The following is a 20232-nucleotide window of genomic DNA, read 5'->3' on the forward strand; positions in this document are numbered from 1 at the left end:
CCTTTGATTACGTTCTCGTGTGGGACGTGATCCACGACCAGGCAGACCCGGAGATGGCCCTGCGGGAAATCTACCGCATGGTCAAGCCGGGAGGCCGCTTCTCTATGTGCGACATCAAGGCGCGTTCTGGCCTGGCAGACAACATGGGGAACCCCGTCGCTCCCCTGTTGTACGGCGTCAGCCTGCTCCACTGCATGCCGGTGTCTCTGTATTTCGACGGGAAGGGTCTCGGCACCGTGTGGGGGCAGGAGTCGCAGGAACAGATGCTTCAGGAGGCGGGGTTTACTAACATACAGGCCCTGGATGTTCCCGAAAGTCCGGTCGAGATTCACTTCTTGTGCAACAAGCCCTGAAATTTTGGGTCGACGTTTTACCCCCCCCCCCCTTAGGGTCATTATTTTTTAAACACTTTTATTAGATTAAATACAATTTTAGGGTGGCAACATAAATGTTATTCTGATTGTGGGAATCTATTCCTATTATTGTGACTAATATTTTGTAGATTAATTCACTAGTGGGCTTTGGTGAAACAGTACCTTATTTGCTATTACTTGGTGACTATCGACGTTTTACATGGTTGGAATTAGGGTTTTAATCTGTGTCACCTTTTGATTATTGTTTAAACTGAAGGGCCAATGTCAAAGATTGTACTTCCGTTGACTATCACGTTTCATCATATTACACACTTCTTAAAGTGATGCACTAATAAACAATTAAATCATGTGCCTTTTGTAGAAGAGAGCAAATAAAATTATATACTAAACTGTCTTAATTCTAAAATTCTATATAAGGCAATATATGGGTACCATCATATTTGTAAGAACTACCCTTTCCTATACAATGTAGTACACTGATCCCTACGTGGTTCAATACAAAATGACATTTGAAAAACTGCTCATATGGCATATTTGGCATGCATATGTGGTAAGTCAAAGGTTGTGGTCAATTTGGGCTACCTGGTAACTTTTCTCGGTACTGCAGCTGAACACCCTCCTCCCACCAACACACAGGTAGTTTTTAAAGCTAGCCAAGCATATATGAAATCCATTAGCTACTACTGCCATGTTTCTAAAATCTTTGTACGTTGCTGACTCGCGGACTTTCAGAAAAAAGCCAGTGATTTCAAAGAAATGCAGTCTGACTGCATAGCTACAAGATTATGTTATACAAGATTATACAAGATGACATGAGCTGTGCCATGGAACTAATCTCCAAGCAGATTCGGTGGGGCAAGGGGACTTTATGTTCGTCCCGCGAACGTTGAAAACAGGCGGCCAATGGATACAGGCGGTCAACATAAAGTCCCCTTGCCCCACCGAATCTGCTTGGAGATTACAATGAAACGACTAACACCATATATCGGATCTACATGGAGTCAATGGTTTAGCTTCTATACAACATTTATTGTTGTTGAAAGAAACTGCTGTGTGACTTTTAACAAGTAGGTGATAAGCAAGATTAATTTGTATACTCGACGGTCAACAAGTCAATTACCGTTGTGCCTTCTGATTGGTTGCCCTGGGCCGAGTTGGTGATGGTCCGAGTCGTCCGACACTCTCCATTATACCCGGTTGCCTGGACCCTTTGCACCACCTCGAGCATACAGCATGGCACAGGGGCAAGCTACACCAGAAACGGCGGAACAGTTCGCCTTGAGGATGATAAACGTGGTGTCCTCCGGGTTTGTGTCCCTGGGGATCGCCATAGGAGCCCGTACGGGTCTGATCGCGCAACTCTCCGAAATGGAAGGTCCGGAGACATCCGTGCAGATAGCAGGGAAGGCCAACATGAAGGAGAGGTGACTAAAGATTGTTGCATTTAGTTAGCATTTCTTCACTCTTTTATTCCAACATGTAATCGTAAGACGTGGTGACGGCACATTATTGCCGCCACCAACACAGGGTACAATACAATACTAGTACTCATTTTCACCTGAGCTAAGTGAGGAAAGTCGTGTAAAGTGCCTTTCCCAAGGACACAAGATCGGTGGCATGTCAGGACTCGAACCCGGGACCTCTTTTTTCGAGTCGAGCCGCTACACCAAACGACCCTGTGGGATTGTAAGGTAACACGTGAATCTACAGTACCCCACCCATGTGGGCACCCGGCCCAGTATGTATACATGCCAGATATGACATGATATATGAGAATATCTGAACTGACAATAATAAGGTGGTAACGTCAGCAATCTTGTTGGACTGGTCTCATTACCGATTACCGAACCACGGTTGAGCTGTTCTGTTGTATCTGGGGGTGAATAATGCCTGTAGACTAGTTATGCCTTAGGCTATTCATGACCTCCATGATGTTACCTCCATGAAAAATGGAGGTAATGTTTTTGGTCTCTGTGTGTTTGTGTTTCCGCACATTTGTAGTTAGCATGACTTCAGAACGCCTTTATGGATTTTGAAGATATTTGGCATGTACAATGTAGGTAGGTCGTAGGAAAAATAATATTCGCCAGGGCAACAGACATCTTTGCCCATTCTCGGCATGTTGACCACTGTCGACTAGAGGACAACAACATTTCTTGTTTTTCCCCAAATCAATCGAAAAGTAATGCGAAAAATAATTACTTGCTGTGGCCTTAAAATACAGAAACTATTTTTCCAATCTGTAAATTGACAGGTATGTCCGTGAGTGGCTGGCCGTCATGGCGACCGCTCGGATTGTTGACTACGACAAGGAGCAGGGGACGTACTTCTTTCCCAAGCACAGGGCTGAAATCCTGTTACCGGACGCGGCAATGGCGAGTATGGGAAACTGGGCTGAGTTCGTCAAGCTGGTAGCCATGGCAGCCGATGACGTGGCCGATTGTTTCAAGAAAGATGGACCAAAGGGTAGGTGCACAATCATATGTTGGGCGGGACGGGGGACAGTACAGACTTTGGTCTGTTCGAAATAAAGTGTGAGCTTCTATTGAAAGTTACGTTTTAATCAAAACTGTATACAGATGGAACGGAGGACGATGCAGGCTTTCTGGTACCTCTGATTCGATCGGAAGAAGGTTTTAACTTTAATCAAAACTTCATGGCAAAATGGTGCAACGTATAGACTTTTTTATTCCAACCTTTATTACAAGACATGGCGACGGCACACTCTCGTTTTTAAAACTTATTCTTATAAAGCCACCGACGCCAACGGACGGGCAACGGACATACTCATTTTCACCCAAGTTAGTTGAGACAATTCATGTTAAGTGGTCTCAAAGCAATGGTCACAAGATCGGTGGCATGATAGGATTCAAACTTGGGACCTCTTGGCTCCGTCGATTCGCCACACGACCCCACACACAATATATTGATCGTAAACACAGGCTTAATCCTGTAATGTTTATTCTGCGTAGGTGTGCCATATTCAGCCTACCCCAACTTTCACAGCTGGATGGCCGGCATCAGGGTGCATCAGCACAAGCACCTTGTGGGCAAGTTTTTGCCGACCATCCCTGGACTTGTTGAATCACTTGGTAAGGGATTCTTCTGCCATCTAAAGAACTGACTAGTTAAACTACAGATTTATTTAATTGAGCATACTGCCCACAGGGCCACTTTAACTGGTACAACTTAATCAAGCAGTCAATCAAGAAGCTAAAGCGATATTTTATTCCAAAACTGGAAATATAATTGATTGTCATATTTAATAACTTTTCACATATTAGCGTCGCTATTTCGCTTTTTCGGTGTCTCGGCGCAGAATACGTTGCATCAGACCCGCTGTATTTTTAGGAGGCTCCTAAAAAGAATGTAAACAAACAGTGGTTATCGTTTCGGGCAACTTCCAACGACGTTGATTCTCTTTTACTGCCCAAATGTCATAATGAACCCAGGTAGGCTTATAGCGCAAGAAAAACAACGAGGTTTAAAATATCTTACATGCATAATGTCGCTTTAATAGTTTGTTAATAGTTTAAGGTACCAAATAATATCTTGTAGAAATGGTTAGGGTGTTAACGGCCCATTAGATTAGTCCAGTTTGCCCAATCAACATGCTAGAATTACATTGTACGTCTATATGTTTGCCCCACCAGAGTCTGGCATCAGGGTTCTTGACGCTGGTTGCGGCAGAGGCATCGCTGCTCTAATCCTGGCCGAAAATTTCCCCAAAAGCACCTTTTTCGGCACCGACATCAGCGAGGAGGCCATCCAATGGGCTGACGCTAAAAGCAAAGAGCGCGGATTGGCTAACGTCACTTTCCAGGTGCAGGACGTGGCCAAGATGCCCGCTGATTGGTCAGATTCCTTTGATTACGTTCTCGTGTGGGATGTGATCCACGACCAGGCAGACCCGGAGATGGCCCTGCGGGAAATCTACCGCATGGTCAAGCCGGGAGGCCGCTTCTCTATGTGCGACATCAAGGCGCGTTCTAGCCTGGCAGACAACATGGGGAACCCCGTCGCTCCCCTGTTGTACGGCGTCAGCCTGCTCCACTGCATGCCGGTGTCTCTGTATTTTGACGGGAAGGGTCTGGGTACCGTGTGGGGGAAGGAGTCGCAGGAACAGATGCTTCAGGAGTCGGGGTTTACTAACATACAGGCACTGGATATTCCCGAAAGTCCGGTCGAGATTCACTTCTTGTGCAACAAGCCCTGAAATTTTGGGTCGACGTTTTACCCCCCCCCCTTAGGGTCATTATTTTTTAAACACTTTTATTAGATTAAATACAATTTTAGGGTGGCAACATAAATGTTATTCTGATTGTGGGAATCTATTCCTATTGTTGTGACTAATATTTTGTAGATTAATTCACTAGTGGGCTTTGGTGAAACAGTACCTTATTTGCTATTACTTGGTGACTATCGACGTTTTACATGGTTGGAATTAGGGTTATAATCTGTGCCACCTTTTGATTATTGTTTAAACTGAAGGGCCAATGTCAAAGATTGTACTTCCGTTGACTATCACATGTTTCATCATATTACACACTTCTTAAAGTGATGCACTAATAAACAATTAAATCATGTGCTTTTTGTAGAAGAGAGCAAATAAAATTATATACTAAACTGTCTTAATTTTCAAATTCTATATAAGGCAATATATGGGTACCATCATATTTGTAAGAACTACCCTTTCCTATACAATGTGTATACACTATGATCCCTACGTGGTTGAATACAAAATGACTTTTGAAAAACTGCTCATATGGCATATTTGGTATGCATATGTGGGAAGTCAAAGGTTGTCGTCAATTTGGGCTACCTGGTGGCTTTTCTCGGTACTGCAGCTGAACACCCCCTCCCACCACCACACACAGGTAGTTTTTAAAGCTAGCCAAGCATATATGAAATCCATTAGCTACTACTGCCATAGTATCTAAAAATCTTTGTACGTTGCTGACTCGCGGACGTTTAGAAAGAGGCAGTGATTCCAAAGAAATGCATTCTGACTGCATAGCTACAAGATTATGTAAGCTTAAGATGACGTGAGCTGTGCCATGGAACTAATCTCCAAGCAGATTCGGTGGGGCAAGGGGACTTTATGTTCGTCCCGCGAACGTTGACAACAGGCGGCCAATGGATACAGGCGTTCAACATAAAGTCCCCTTGCCCCACCAAATCTGCTTGAAGATTACCATCAAACGACGAACATAACACCATATCTTGGACCTATATGGAGTCAATGGATTAGCTTCTATACAATACTTATTGTTGTTGAACGAAACTGCTGTGTAACTTTTAACAAGAAGGTTATAAGCAAGATTAATTTGTATACTCGACGGTCAACAAGTCAATTACCGTTGTGCCTTCTGATTGGTTGGCCTGAGCCAAGTTGGTGATGGTCCGAGTCGTCCGACACTCTCCCATTATACTCGGTTACCTGAACCCTTTGCACCACTTCGAGCATACAACATGGCACAGGGGCAAGCTACACCAGAAACGGCGGAACAGTTCGCCTTGAGGATGATAAACGTGGTTTCCTCCGGATTTGTGTCCCTGGGGATCGCCATAGGAGCCCGTACGGGTCTGATCGCGCAACTCGCCGAAATGGAAGGTCCGGAGACATCCGTGCAGATAGCAGAGAAGGCCAACATGAAGGAGAGGTGACTAAAGATTGTTGCATTTAGTTAGCATTTCTTCACTCTTTTATTCCAACATATAATCGCAAGACGTGGTGAGGGCACACTCAAGTCAACTTATATTATTGCCGCCACCAACACAGGGTACAATACAATACTAGTACTCATTTTCACCTCAGCTAAGTGAGGAAAGTCGTGTAAAGTGCCTTTCCCAAGGACACGAGATCGGTGGCATGTCAGGACTCGAACCCGGGACCTCTTTATCCGAGTCGAGCCGCTACACCAAACGACCCTGTGGGATTGTAAGGTAACACGTGAATCGACAGTACCCCACCTATGTGGGCACCCGGCCCAGTATGTATACATGACAGATATGACATGATATATGAGAATATCTGAACTGACAATAATAAGGTGGTAACGTCAGCAATCTTGTTGGACTGGTCTCATTACCGATTACCGAACCACGGTTGAGCTGTTCTGTTGTATCTGGGGGTGAATAATGCCTGTAGACTAGTTATGCCTTAGGCTATTCATGACCTCCATGATGTTACCTCCATGAAAAATGGAGGTAATGTTTTTGGTCTCTCTCTGTGTTTGTGTTTCCGCACATTTGTAGTTAGCATGACTTCAGAACGCCTTTATGGATTTTGAAGATATTTGGCATGTACAATGTAGGTAGGTCGTAGGAAAAATAATATTCGCCAGGGCAACAGACATCTTTGCCCATTCTCGGCATGTTGACCACTGTCGACTAGAGGACAACAACATTTCTTGTTTTTCCCCAAATCAATCGAAAAGTAATGCGAAAAATAATTACTTGCTGTGGCCTTAAAATACAGAAACTATTTTTCCAATCTGTAAATTGACAGGTATGTCCGTGAGTGGCTGGCCGTCATGGCGACCGCTCGGATTGTTGACTACGACAAGGAGCAGGGGACGTACTTCTTTCCCAAGCACAGGGCTGAAATCCTGTTACCGGACGCGGCAATGGCGAGTATGGGAAACTGGGCTGAGTTCGTCAAGCTGGTAGCCATGGCAGCCGATGACGTGGCCGATTGTTTCAAGAAAGATGGGCCAAAGGGTAGGTGCACAATCATATGTTGGGCGGGACGGGGGACAGTACAGACTTTGATCTGTTCGAAATAAAGTGTGAGCTTCTATTGAAAGTTACGTTTTAATCAAAACCGTATACAGATGGAACGGAGGACGATGCAGGCTTTCTGGTACCTCTGATTCGATCGGAAGAAGGTTTTAACTTTAATCAAAACTTCACGGCAAAATGGTGCAACGTATAGACTTTTTCATTCCAACATTTATTACAAGACATGGCGACGGCACACTCTCGTTTTTTTAAACTTATTCTTATAAAGCCACCGACGCCAACGGACGGACAACGGACATACTCATTTTCACCCAAGTTAGTTGAGACAATTCATGTTAAGTGTTCCCAAAGCAATGGTCACAAGATCGGTGGCATGATAGGATTCAAACTTGGGACCTCTTGGCTCCGTCGATTCGCCACACGACCCCACACACAATATATTGATCGTAAACACAGGCTTAATCATGTAATGTTTCTTCTGCGTAGGTGTGCCATATTCAGCCTACCCCGACTTTCACGGCTGGATGGCCGGCATCAGGGTGCATCAACACAAGCACCTTGTGGGCAAGTTTTTGCCGACGATCCCTGGACTCATTGAAGCACTTGGTAAGGCATTCTTTGGCCATCTAAAGAACTGACTACTATTAGTTAAACTACAGATTTATTTAATATGTAAAACGACGAGGTTTATAACATCTTACATGCATGATGTCGCTTTAATAATAGTTTTAGGTACCATAATATCTCCTAGAAATTGTTTGGTTGTTAGCGGCCCATAATCAATCAATCATCCGCGGGCTTAATAAGGTTAGTCCATTTTGCCCAATCAACGTGCTAGAATTACATTGTACGTCTATATGTTTGCCCCACCAGAATCTGGCATCAAGGTTCTTGATGCTGGTTGCGGCAGAGGCATCGCTGCTCTAATCCTGGCCGAAAATTTCCCCAAAAGCACCTTTTTCGGCACCGACATCAGCGAGGAGGCCATCCAATGGGCTGGCGCTAAAAGCAAAGAGCGCGGATTGGCTAACGTCACTTTCCAGGTGCAGGACGTGGCCAAGATGCCCGCTGATTGGTCAGATTCCTTTGATTACGTTCTCGTGTGGGATGTGATCCACGACCAGGCAGACCCGGAGATGGCCCTGCGGGAAATCTACCGCATGGTCAAGCCGGGAGGCCGCTTCTCTATGTGCGACATCAAGGCGCGTTCTGGCCTGGCAGACAACATGGGGAACCCCGTCGCTCCCCTGTTGTACGGCGTCAGCCTGCTCCACTGCATGCCGGTGTCTCTGTATTTCGACGGGAAGGGTCTCGGCACCGTGTGGGGGCAGGAGTCGCAGGAACAGATGCTTCAGGAGGCGGGGTTTACTAACATACAGGCCCTGGATGTTCCCGAAAGTCCGGTCGAGATTCACTTCCTGTGCAACAAGCCCTGAAGTAAAAGTTTAGGGTCAACGTTTAACTTTAACTGCCCCGTATTTCGGGCCCATTATTATTCCCATCATTTGTTTTATAACTTAATTCACTTAAAAAGGTTGTGGGTTTTGGTGAAACAATACCTTATTTGCTAATATTTGGTGCCTATTGTTTACGTGGTTGTTGCTAAGTTTTGTTTACTTTGTTGCTAAGTTTCACTTTGTTGTTGTTAGCGTGATAAATATGTTATCTTTCGTTTATTGTTGTATTTTAACTGACGGATAAATGTCAAAGATAGCACTTCAGTTATCTATTACATGTTACATCACAAATATTGCATACTCCTTAAAATAATGCACTAACAAACGATTAAATCGTGTGCCTTCTGTATAAGAGCATAGGTAAAATATTATATTATTAGTGGATTCTAGAAAAGATTTAAGGTTTTTATGACATTATATGAATACCATTCTATGTTTAAGAACCTCCTTGTGCTATACAATGTTTATGCACTAGATGAAATTATGATCCCTACATGGTTCAATACAAAATGACATCTGGAAAACTGCTCATATGCTGGAAGAGACGTTGTGTAATGTCTCACTGCTTTTCCATGAAATCTAATAAAGTTATCCAGGATACTGCTTGGGCATATGATTAAGAATGAAGTCTCAATGTAAATTTTATTACTTTACTATCAAAGCATCTTCTGATCAGACGTGAACAATCTCCCACACGTGTGTTATTGTCATGCTTCTTCACGACAGCTCTATTACGTGAGTTTATAGAATTCCCTTTAAACTTTATAACGCAGTCTCTACGTACTACTACTACTATCACCCTTGGTCTGAGCTATAAATCCAGTACTTGAGGACGTTTTGTGTGGACGATTCTTTGTTGAAATGGACGGAAAACGCAGTAGGTGGAGAACACAGAAGAATGGCCTACCCCAGGGTTCAGTGTTAGCTCCGATGCTCTTCAACATATATACCAATGACCAGCCGACTTTCAACAACATCCGGAGGTTCATCTACGCAGATGACCTCTGCCTGGCAACCCAGTCGAAAAGCTTTAAAGTCATTGAGAAGCGACTTGAAGACGCCCTGGAGTCCTTATCAGGGTACTACAGAACGTGGTTCCTGAACGCCAACCCGGGGAAGACCCAGGTCTGCGCATTCCACCTCAATAACCATGCAGCATCGAGAAAACTCAGAATCACCTGGGAGGGAAAAGAACTCGAAAACACCCCACACCCAGTGTACCTTGGTGTCACCCTTGACAGGACTCTGTCCTTCAGAGAGCACGTCACCAAGCTAAGGAAGAAGGTGTCTGCCCGTAACAGCCTTCTCTACAACCTGGTAAACTCCAGCTGGGGAGCGGACCCCAACACCCTCAAGCAGACAGCACTGGCTTTGTGCTACTCCACTGCTGAGTACTGCGCCGCAGTATGGGAGAGGTCACCCCACGCTTCCAAGGTTGATGTGGAGCTGAATAGAGCCTGCCGCTCAATCACCGGTAACCTGATGGCTACCCCCCTGTCAGCACTGCACACACTGGCAAGTATCTGCCCACCTGGCATCCGACGAGATGTCCAGACAAGGACAGAGCGAGAAAAGCAGCTCAGTGATCCTAGGCACCCGTTATACGGACACCAGGAGGTCCCCCGACGTCTGAAATCCCGTCGCAGCTTCATGACGGCCCGACGCCTCGGGGGTATGACACCAGCGACCCTCAGGGTAGAGCTGTGGAAGGAGAGTCACCCAAGTAACAACAGGGCACTCCCTCCCCCCAGCGAGACACTGCCCCCAGGGACAGACTTGCGCAGAAGGGACTGGGTGGCCCTGAACCGGGCAAGGGCTAAGGTGGCCAGGACAGGGGACAACCTGGCACGGTGGGGCAAGTCCACCAGTACAACCTGCAGCTGCGGAGAGGACCCTCAGACCATCCAGCACCTGATGCACGGCTGCAGGCTTGGTCCTACCTGCACAGACACAGATCTCCAGGAGGCCAATGAAGCAGCGCGGAACTGGCTGGAGTGGATTGGCGATAAGCTATGATGATGTGTGGACGATAGTTGATCATAGCCCATATTTGTGTGGTATGTCTGTTGCAGTGAGATTCAAGTAGGTCTATTATAGAAGTAGTTCCCGGTTGTATAATTTGTGTAAAAATTTGGATGTAAACTCCGTAACGTTGAAAACAGAACATTTACCTATGGTCTAGCTGTAATCTAAAACCACAAGACGTTGTATGGCCGGTACCTGACTTTACCCCATATCTGTATGATATGCCTACTGCAACGATGCTATGAGAAAGAAATGTACCTGAAGGCAATTTACGGAACTTAACGTAACAATTTTTTGGGTAAAGAATCTCGATGTAAACTTCATGACGTTGATAGTACAACAGCCATCCATGGTCTAGCTGCAATCTTATCTCAGAAGAGGTAGTGTGGCCGGTATGTCACGGTGGTCAAATCTGGGCTGCAAAGTTCCCACATTTCATAGAATCCGAACTGTGTTCGATCGTGTTCGATCTGGGCAATTCGAATCGAACCCGCGTTCCATTTCGGGATCACCTGCGGTCATTTACAATAAAGCGGCAAAACAAGCCCTTCTGCCTGAGTGCCTCGCAACAGATAAAAAACAACACTTTTCTATAGATACAAACAGTTTCCAGGACAGTACATGTCCGCTATAATTTTTGGTGGGTATGTAACATGTAGCGAAGCTATTGTCGTATCCTTGGGTAACCTTGAATACTGTAATAATTCTTTACACCTGTATGAATAACACAATGCACACGTTTGGGAGATATGACATGTCTGCAAAACTCGTTCAAACCTGGAAGCATGGAGAGTCAAACATACCCCATTTACGGGTCAAAATAACTGTCACGGTTGTCCCGAAAATCGTGCTTTAGGGATTTTTGAAAAATGCTCTTGATTTTGAATTATGGGTAATTGAGTGCGAAAAAAGCAAAAAAAATCGATTTTTTCACCTATTTGTCGACAAAAACTATACTTTAAGTCAGAAATTAAAAAATCCCAAAAGCACGATTTTTCATCTTGTTCCTGGTCGTCGAAAAATATAAAAATCAGTGACCTTGCGTAATATGTGTAGCCAGGTTTGCTCGGTGATTGGCTAAAATATGGCGCACCGAAATTCCATAAATTATCGACTTTTTTAACGAAATCCGAAAAAATCATCCTTTTAGCGCAAAAAGCACCATTGAATATATGTAAAGACGATAATTTTATTTTATTTCAACGAAATTTTCCCTTCGATACTAGTTTGTTTATTTTCAAATGTTTTACGGTTAGCCCAAAATTGCGTCTTGTAACCCGACACTTTATCGAACGCCCCCAGCAATGGGAAAGAATGCCGTAGTGACAGACCGCCGTGTGTATGATTTTGCTCATTGCCACGATGCTATGAGAAACAGATGTACATATACTATTAGGCAATTTACGGAAGTTCACATAACAATTTTTGGGCAAAACATCTCGATGTAAATTCCATAACGTTGATTGTACAACAGTCATGCATGGTCTAGCAGCAATCTAACCTCATATGAGGTTGTGTGGCCGGTACCTGACTTTACTCCATGTCCGTATGATATGCCTAGTGCCACGATGCTATGAGAAAGAAATGTACCTGAAGGCAATTTATTGAACTTTACATGACAATGTTCGGATAAAAAATCTGGATGTTAACTCCATAACGTTGATAATACAACAGTCACCCATGGTATAGCTGCAATCTAATCTCAGAAGAGGTAGTGTGGCCGGTATGTATGATATGCTAACTGCCATGATGCTATGAGAAACAGATGTACCTGCAGGCAATTTACGGAACACAGGAATGTTCGGGTAAAAATTTCGATGTTAACTCCATAATGTTGATAATACAACAGCCGTCCATGGTCTAGCTGCAATCTAACGTTAGAAGACGTAGTGTGGCCGGTAGCTGATTTTCCCCCCTGTCTATGTGATTTGCCTGTTACTGTGTGATAAGCAGGGGTGTTTGGTGTCCCTGAGGGAGGGCTATCGACCGTACCGGGTTTATCTCCAGCGAAGGTGGGAAATCTGTCAAGGAAATCAGCAAATATCATCAATATACATCACCAAGACCTTCTCCCTCTATCTGGCAGCTCTGGCGTTTCATAAACAGCACGCTACCAGCGTTTAATTTCCGGCTCAGCGAGGTTCTTTATCTGGTATTTTTGACACTGTTTTTATAACTACTAACAGCGTTTCTAAATGCAAATTTCAGCGTGGCGAATTAAAAAAAATATTCTGGAGGAAATCTGTCTGATATTAACATTTGCTGCAATTTCGTAGCGAATGATTGCCATCATTGAAGAGTTGAAACAGCTCAAAAATAAGTCACACGAGGAGTGCCTATTTTAGGAACAAGCAACCGTTTTCCGCCAGCGATATCACATCTGTGCCTCACAGATATCAGCATGCTATGATAGGGTTGATTCAACTTACTACATTAAAGTATGACCAGAAAATTGACTTTGAGTACCCAGTTTACTGCCTAAAATAGCTTTGGTGCCTTTGAAATATGAAAAGCCACAAAACATTTCAAAAATAGGAACAAATCAGAATCCGAAAGTTTCTCTTTACTTGTTTATCCAGCATGGTCAGTATCTCAACAAAGAAACAAGAAGAGAGCACGAAAAAAAAAGATCGGTGAAAAGTTAAAATTGCTAAACGAAATGCAGAAGAAAGTTGGCAGAAAAGCGTCACTAGAATGACAAAAGAATAACCTTCATGACCTCCATTGCCTCCAATTCTTCCAGCTCGGCCGTTTAGAATTATAGCAATTTCAGATACCCGCATTGGGGCGGATTGCCGCCGAAATCGTTTGCAGTGCAATCTTACCACGTTTTCTTCGACTGACAAGCCTTGGTAAGCGAATTATCCACTGTAACAGCAGGGACAGGCAAGGTCATGTCTGCTGGGGGCGGGGTTAATTCCAGACGAACAGAACGTGCCAATAGTGCAGAAAGAAATTGTGCGAGAAGCCAAACCAGATTTCTGTGCAGCCAACCTGAACCAATCCGGTGGAATTGCCAACGACTTGGTTCGACCTAGCCCTGATAGGGGCATCGTAAGACCAGAAAATATACGAAGGCGGTCACCCCAATTGGCGTCAAGCAGTCTATACTGCCTTTTGTGCGTTTTTTTTTGCCCTCACGTGATTGTGACGTAGACCGGTATTGTCCGCCATGTTGGAGGGTTACACCTGCAACAACTTTCTTGCGAAATTCACTATCGAAAATCTTTGTACAGAAACTACGATGAAAAATATACGAATAAAGTTATATCAATAAGAGCAAGGCGCCAGCTGTGACTGAATGCTACTGTAAAACAATAAACCAAGTCATGAAAAAAGACATAAAACATATTATCACCAATATACTTGCTCATATTTCATTTACCGACACTTTATGGCGAGCCATAGGGTTCTGATATTTGAGTGGCTTCATATATAAGAGACATCGCATTGTTATTGGGGTCACCGTTGTACCCTTCCCGTCTGTATGGTAATAAAGGCCGGTGGTGGGTAGGTCACTTCTTCAATCTCACCAGAGAGCCGGCAATTGGAAAGGGCAAGGTCTCACTAGAGGGTTCATGACATTTCAGCAGAGGGGAATTAAATCTAAGGCATCTGTAAAACCCCTGTCACACATAGCCGAATATGGCCTCCAGAATAGTGCCGAACTCTCCCCATCCAAGCTCGGTCATGGTTGGAGGTGTTCGGCAAATGTTCGGCTGCACCTGTCAGATGTTTCAAAATGTTTAAACATTCGGGTGTGGACGGGAGTTTCGGCTGTGGTTGACTGGTTGTTGGCTGGTGTAATCAGAAGTGGTCGGGGTGTGGTGGGAATAAAGCTAAAGGTTTACTTAAGTTTTATTCGATTCGTAAAGAAATGTTGGCGTGGCCTATATCTGGTCTGACTACTACAGAACTTAAGCCAGCCTAGGCAAGTTGGTGGTTGGGGAAAGTTCTGGATATATGACAGGGGACTAAGTCAACAATGTCGGAACGTGTTCGCAGAATTTGTTTTACATAGAGTTTCTCTAGATTCTCTAAAGTCTTGCCGTTGTCTCATTTGTTTGTTTTTATGCAGACCTTTGTGGATCATAATTTGCAGAAAGTCTGTGGCTACCCCCGTCTTTGTTGAGCTTTATAGAGTTTCTGCTACCTATGACCGAGTCACGTGTTTCTCCTGCGTTCTGCATATCGTGACGTCACGGAATCGGCGGATCATTCATTCTATGACAATAAAATGGAGTTGTACAGTCAAATATTAGGGTATCCAGTTTCTTGTTTACGAAATTACAGCCCAAACTTGCTTCAAAATGACTTCTACCAATTGCAACCCAGAGGAACTTGCAAGGTGATAGAATATGTATATTGGAAGTCCGGGCCAGTCAGACAAAACTTGTCGCCGTTGATGAAAATATCACCGAAGCGCAGAAGAAAGATGAACAAGTCAAAGGGTACAAAAATTGAATCGTAGCCCGTGAAATGGGAAAAATGCAATCACACGAAGGAAGCGTGTCCCTGATATAAGCTACCCTTTTGGACTGACGTCAACAAGCGCGTTATTACCCAATTTGGGACTGATAAACTTTTACACATAGGCCAGGGGATGAGACGACATTTACCGAGTGAATGATGAAGTAAATCAATCAGTGGCTACGTTTATCGCTACTTTTACTCTCCAAGCAGAAGATTAGGCTTCGGATTGTTTTTGATGTGTTTATTTTCTTGGCGGTCTTTTTGTGTGTGTGTGTGTGGGGGGTCTTTTTTGTCCATGTATCATTTTCAAGCCAACTGCCTGGCAAATGTATTTTGTTTTGCCTGGCAAATTTTACTCTGTCTTACAGCCACCAAAAGAGATTATGCTAGCCTATCTATTTCAAACCACTGAATGTGCCAGCATCTTCTTCTCTGATTTTAGTGACCTACAGAATTTGTATTCAGAGCTTTCAATTTTGCCGTGATCGATGTAACAGAAAGCAACGTTTGTCGTTTTTGACAGGAAGAAAATCCAAAAATTGCAAAGGAAGAGGGAAAATGTTCTTCAGTGACTATAAAATGGCAAATCTTTCAGTCCGATGACCGCACTAGGGTCATGTAAAATATTACCTGGATCCCTTTGACCCGCGTCATAGCACATACAGCTACATGGCTATGGTACTTCTGGGTGTCTAGGTGTTGTACACTGTAAGCACTGCACGAAAAGTGGGATTTGCCAAAGGTGGTAAATGCCAGGTGTTTTCAGTAATGGTTTCTTTTGGTATTTGCTTCTTTAACCAAAACATTATGAGATTTTCCTGCCATCTATCGCAATTCTTAGGGTAAACATTAACTTGGACAAACCGGGCAGAATTCCCTGGGATTTGACTTTTTGTGAACTGTGGAGAGCCACAGAAAAAGACGGAAGTCCCGCTGAACTGTACAAGCATCTGGAATGAAGAAAGTATACCTGCGTATCTTCCTGATGCCACAGAAGCAGTACTGTACAAGAACTAAGGAAATCCCGCTTTGTGGACCGGTAACACCGATATTTGTACAAAATAATGTACCAAAATATAGCATTTACCTAGTATAGTATAATGTCGCCACCTAAATCAACCGTTACTAGGCTTACCAGCATTTATCTTCGTTGGTAAATCCAAATTTCCATGCAGTGCAGTTATGTAGCTTAGAATCTTTATACGTTTTACATGGTGAGAGCTGAGCAGCATTGCCCCCTATCAAGTTATCTCCGTACTACAATTTGGCTTATGCATGACATATCACACTGGGTAACGTATCATCAATAACATTTTCGTGCGCTCGCACATTTCGAAAAAAATGTCAAACTGGTCTAAGAAGACCACTCGGGGACCGAGGAAAAGTTGTCTTCTTAGACAAGTGGTCTTTTTGTACCAAAAGCATGGCGACAAGACAAGGGTTAGGTTTGGAGTTAGGGTTAGGGTTAGGGTTAGGGTTAGGGTTAGGGTCAGGGTCAGGGTTAGGGTTAGGGTCAGGGCCAGGGCCAGGGTTAGGGTTAGGGTTAGGGTTAGGGTTAGGGTTAGGGTCAGGATCAGGGTTAGGGTTAGGGTGAGGGTCAGGGTTAGAGTCAGGGTCAGGGTCAGGGTTAGGGTTAGGGTCAGGGTCAGGGTTAGGGTTGGGGTCAGGGTTAGGGTTGGGGTCAGGGTTAGGAGTTGGGATAGGCAAGGCCTATAGACAGAAATAAAAGGTTAACTGATGTTTCAATTCTATGGGAAATAAAATCCGGACCGATAAAAATGGTCGTCATGGCCGGATAGTCGGCTTGTTTGGTTGTGCAAGTTTTAATACAATTTACATATTATTAAGCTTATCACTAACTTAACTTTCAAATTTCTTTTTAAAAAGATCTGTCTTGATTGTTATTGTCTTATGATATAATTTATTTTCATTGTGTGGCATATTTGTCTACTCCCCTAATGTAGTAGTTCACATGGCCATACTGATAGAGTTCGATATATTTGCAAATTTTTATTTGTAATTGTGGTTCATGTAAATGCATGCAGCTAAACTGGTGGGAACGTTCAATAAAACATTGTTTTTGTAGGTTGCTTTATTGGACATTGTACCTTCCGTCAATAACATATATTTAAACAAATGGTATCGAACGTACAGCTGGTTTGAGATAATCTTTACTGCCTCATTTTAGAATCTTTTGTTAAACCCCTTTACGTTGTACACGTACGTTCACATTTTTTTTGTGGCGACATAACTTAAGTTATATCAACTTATTTTATACCACCGGCCACGAAAGATGACTGAGCTAAGCGAGGAAAGTCCTGTTAAGTGCCTTTCCCAAGGGCCCAAGATCGGTGGCACGTCAGGACTCGAACCCGGGACCTGTTGGTTCCGAGTCGAGCACTCTGCCGTTACGCCACGCGACCTCACGTTCAAATTTCTTTAAATGCTGGAAGATCGTCAATGGTTGGTGTTTTTACCACACCCGTTCGCAAAGGTATGCAGGCGGCCTGAACCTTTCCGACCTCTGGCAAATACTCCGTCATCCGTGCGTGAGAAACACACGGCAGCCATACTTGAACTGTGTCCCGTGACGTCACAAGGTAGGGCCTACCATGGGGGTTACCACTTCACACATTCCTTAAGTAATCTTTATCAGCATTTCTACTTCAGCCCCTTTTGAAAGCTTGATTACAGTTCGGTAACGCTAAACAGTCATAATAATTGTAACGGGTATAGGACTATTTATGATCGATATGAAGTTTAAGGGTTCCTATAAAACCCCAATAGGACCACAAAGGAGGAAACGATATACTACCAAAAAAAGAAGACGAAGCGCAAGTCTACAGTCAGCCTAACAGGTAGGAGGGCTAACATTACACCGGTAACCGACACCCTAGCGTTGTAAGTAACATATATATAAACATAACACCCATGCTGCACGTTGTAGACTTCACGAAAGCATTCAAGTCGCTCGTGCTAGTGTTTCGCAACTGCGAAGCTAAGTGGTCGTGAGAGTTTGTTTTAGGCCAGGAGTTTTGCAAATGGCGCGTATACGTATTTGCTTAGCCATGGCTAGCGGAAAGCTAAACACACGTAGTTTACTGAGTTGACATGGTGGCACAGTTTCTCTTGAAATCGTGATACTTCTTGTAAGTTTCCTGTCATGATTCTGTTTTATCGTTTTAACCGACGTTTGTATAAAAACATGTATTAAACACTGTGAACAGTTTTGACAAAATACTAGGATTCTATTTTAAGTTGTGTTGGAAGAAAGTATCGAAGGCAACAGCTTGTCACTAGATCGATGCAGCTGATATGGGTTCTATTGTGTGTTTTTAATCATTGGTTTTTACGTATTCAATAGTGTTGGGTGACATCTTTCTCACGGAATTCGTTCGGTGAGAAATCCACATATAATATAAAAGGTCTTGAAATTCAGGAATTTTACACATGAAAGTGACAAAAATTCAAATGCGAAAATTTAACTTGAGAAAATACTTTTAAAAAAAACAGAATACTTAAATTTCCAACACGGTAATTTGTAATTTTAAGTCCATGTCATGTAATATTTTAGGAGGCAGAACTAAACAGAAATCTACCGTAGAAAATACTAGTGTTATTTTAAACGCTAACACTGAAGAGTTGAAAGTTGACAACAACTTAAACTAATCGATATGCTTGTTGTTTCAGCGCTTATTGCGTTGTTTTTATACTAATAAGTTAAGAAATTGTAACATAACTACATGTCGTAATCGTCCAATTTAGGGGGCATCAGTAACAGGACAAGAAAAGGATAACATTTTTGGTCAGTACATACAACACAGCGGAGTAGAATTTCCCCATTTTGTACATGTGGCCCCAGAGTATACATATCTAGGGGACTATCGCCCATTCATCGTCCACCAACCCGTTGCTAGGATACGGGTCTTTGGTGGCAAAGTATGGCGCGAAAGTGTCGCCCTTAGCAAACGGCTTCGGCCTTGGAGTTTTTGTGTGGATAGAGAACGTGCATGAAAAATCAGGATTCTAACAAGACTAGTTGTCGTGTTCTTGTTAGTTTCGTAGATATGCGATTTTCCAGATTGGGAAAACAGTGTAGGTGTTATTAGTGGTTTCGAAGCATGGTATGGTGGCATTCTTTGCATCCGTCCTTAAATATTATAAAAACTCTGACAAAGATAGAGTGCATGTTTTCCATAAAATTATAACTTTATTTGCTTGAGTTATAAGCAAATAAAGTTTGGAATCACATGAAAACGTAAAATGTCGGTTCTGTATTCACGGTCAAGTCCGAGTGCTAACGAACAGTAACGAAGAGACACGAACGCCGCCCGAACTGCCTGTCCTAAATTTATGTCACAAAGTGTGACCATTGACCACATATGCATTCTTTATGATCACAGGATGAAAAAAATGCAACATCATCGACGTTTTCTATTATCTTAGGTCTCATTAGCCTACTCAGAGTGTGTTGGTCCCAGTCCTTAAAGAAACAGTATATAACTCATTTACATAATTTTGCCACCCGAACGCATCTTAAACCCAGAATAATAGCCCTGTCAACAACACACGAAAGATACTCAGATTTAAATCCAAGTTCTTAACGTTAAGTCACCAAAAATATTTTTTTTGAATATTTTTTTTGATCTTTCATTAGCTCGAAGTTTCGACCGAGACGTACACTTATTTTTTCAGTGGTTAGTTCCTTTGTTTATTTTTCCACCCTCTGTAACTGCAAAGCAAACACTCAATAAAGCACCCCTGGCCTGGTGGACAAACATCGTAACTCAGTAGCTATGAGGGCAGACGTCAGTATTGGGTCACTGTGGGCGCTTGTAGTTAGTGTGTACCGATTCGTTGGTTAGCCTCCATAGCGTGCCAAAAACTGGGGGTTTGGGGGGTCTTCAGGGTCTTTGGGATCTTTTATGTGCTATTTTCTGATTGCATATAGACAACATACAGTGCCGGCGTGGTTTTTAGAACTGGGCTAATTTGAAAACAGCCGAAGACCACCAAACCCCCAGTTCTATAAGCCTGCTACGGAGGCTATTCGCTGGCACGGTTCCGGACTTGTAAAATGTTCAAAAGGTTCAAGCTAAAAAAAAAAAAAAACTACCAAAAAGTCAAGAACCAATTCCGGAGCTATCACAAAAAAAAAA

General features: G+C 43.4%; 2 protein-coding genes across 4 annotated transcripts; both read left to right on the forward strand.

Annotated features, from left to right (window-relative positions):
• Positions 1-2: 2 nt before the first annotated feature.
• LOC109476235 lies at positions 3-377 on the forward strand (the record flags this gene model as incomplete). The annotated part of the gene is made up of 1 exon (XM_019777118.1): positions 3-377. A coding segment is annotated over one exon (351 nt), but the record flags the coding sequence as incomplete, so codon positions are not given.
• Positions 378-1582: 1205 nt separating this feature from the next.
• On the forward strand, positions 1583-9170 carry LOC109476338 (demethylmenaquinone methyltransferase-like). Of its 3 annotated transcripts, none has more exons than XM_019777265.1 (4): positions 1583-1798; positions 2629-2840; positions 3347-3466; positions 7992-9170. In XM_019777265.1, exons 1-4 carry the CDS (start codon positions 1608-1610, stop codon positions 8552-8554), a joined length of 1086 nt encoding a protein of 361 aa, XP_019632824.1. In that variant the 5' UTR covers positions 1583-1607; the 3' UTR covers positions 8555-9170. The 3 variants fall into 3 exon arrangements, with proteins under 3 accessions (XP_019632824.1, XP_019632823.1, XP_019632822.1); XM_019777264.1 differs by lacking the exon at positions 7992-9170 and adding an exon at positions 4028-4974; XM_019777263.1 differs by lacking the exons at positions 1583-1798; positions 2629-2840; positions 3347-3466 and adding exons at positions 5808-6037; positions 6886-7097; positions 7605-7724 and having other exon boundaries at positions 7992-9169.
• The last annotated feature ends 11062 nt before the right edge of the window (positions 9171-20232 follow it).

This window comes from Branchiostoma belcheri, unplaced genomic scaffold (assembly GCF_001625305.1).
Source record: "Branchiostoma belcheri isolate BF01 breed outbred unplaced genomic scaffold, Haploidv18h27 scaffold37, whole genome shotgun sequence".
NCBI lineage: Eukaryota > Metazoa > Chordata > Leptocardii > Amphioxiformes > Branchiostomatidae > Branchiostoma > Branchiostoma belcheri.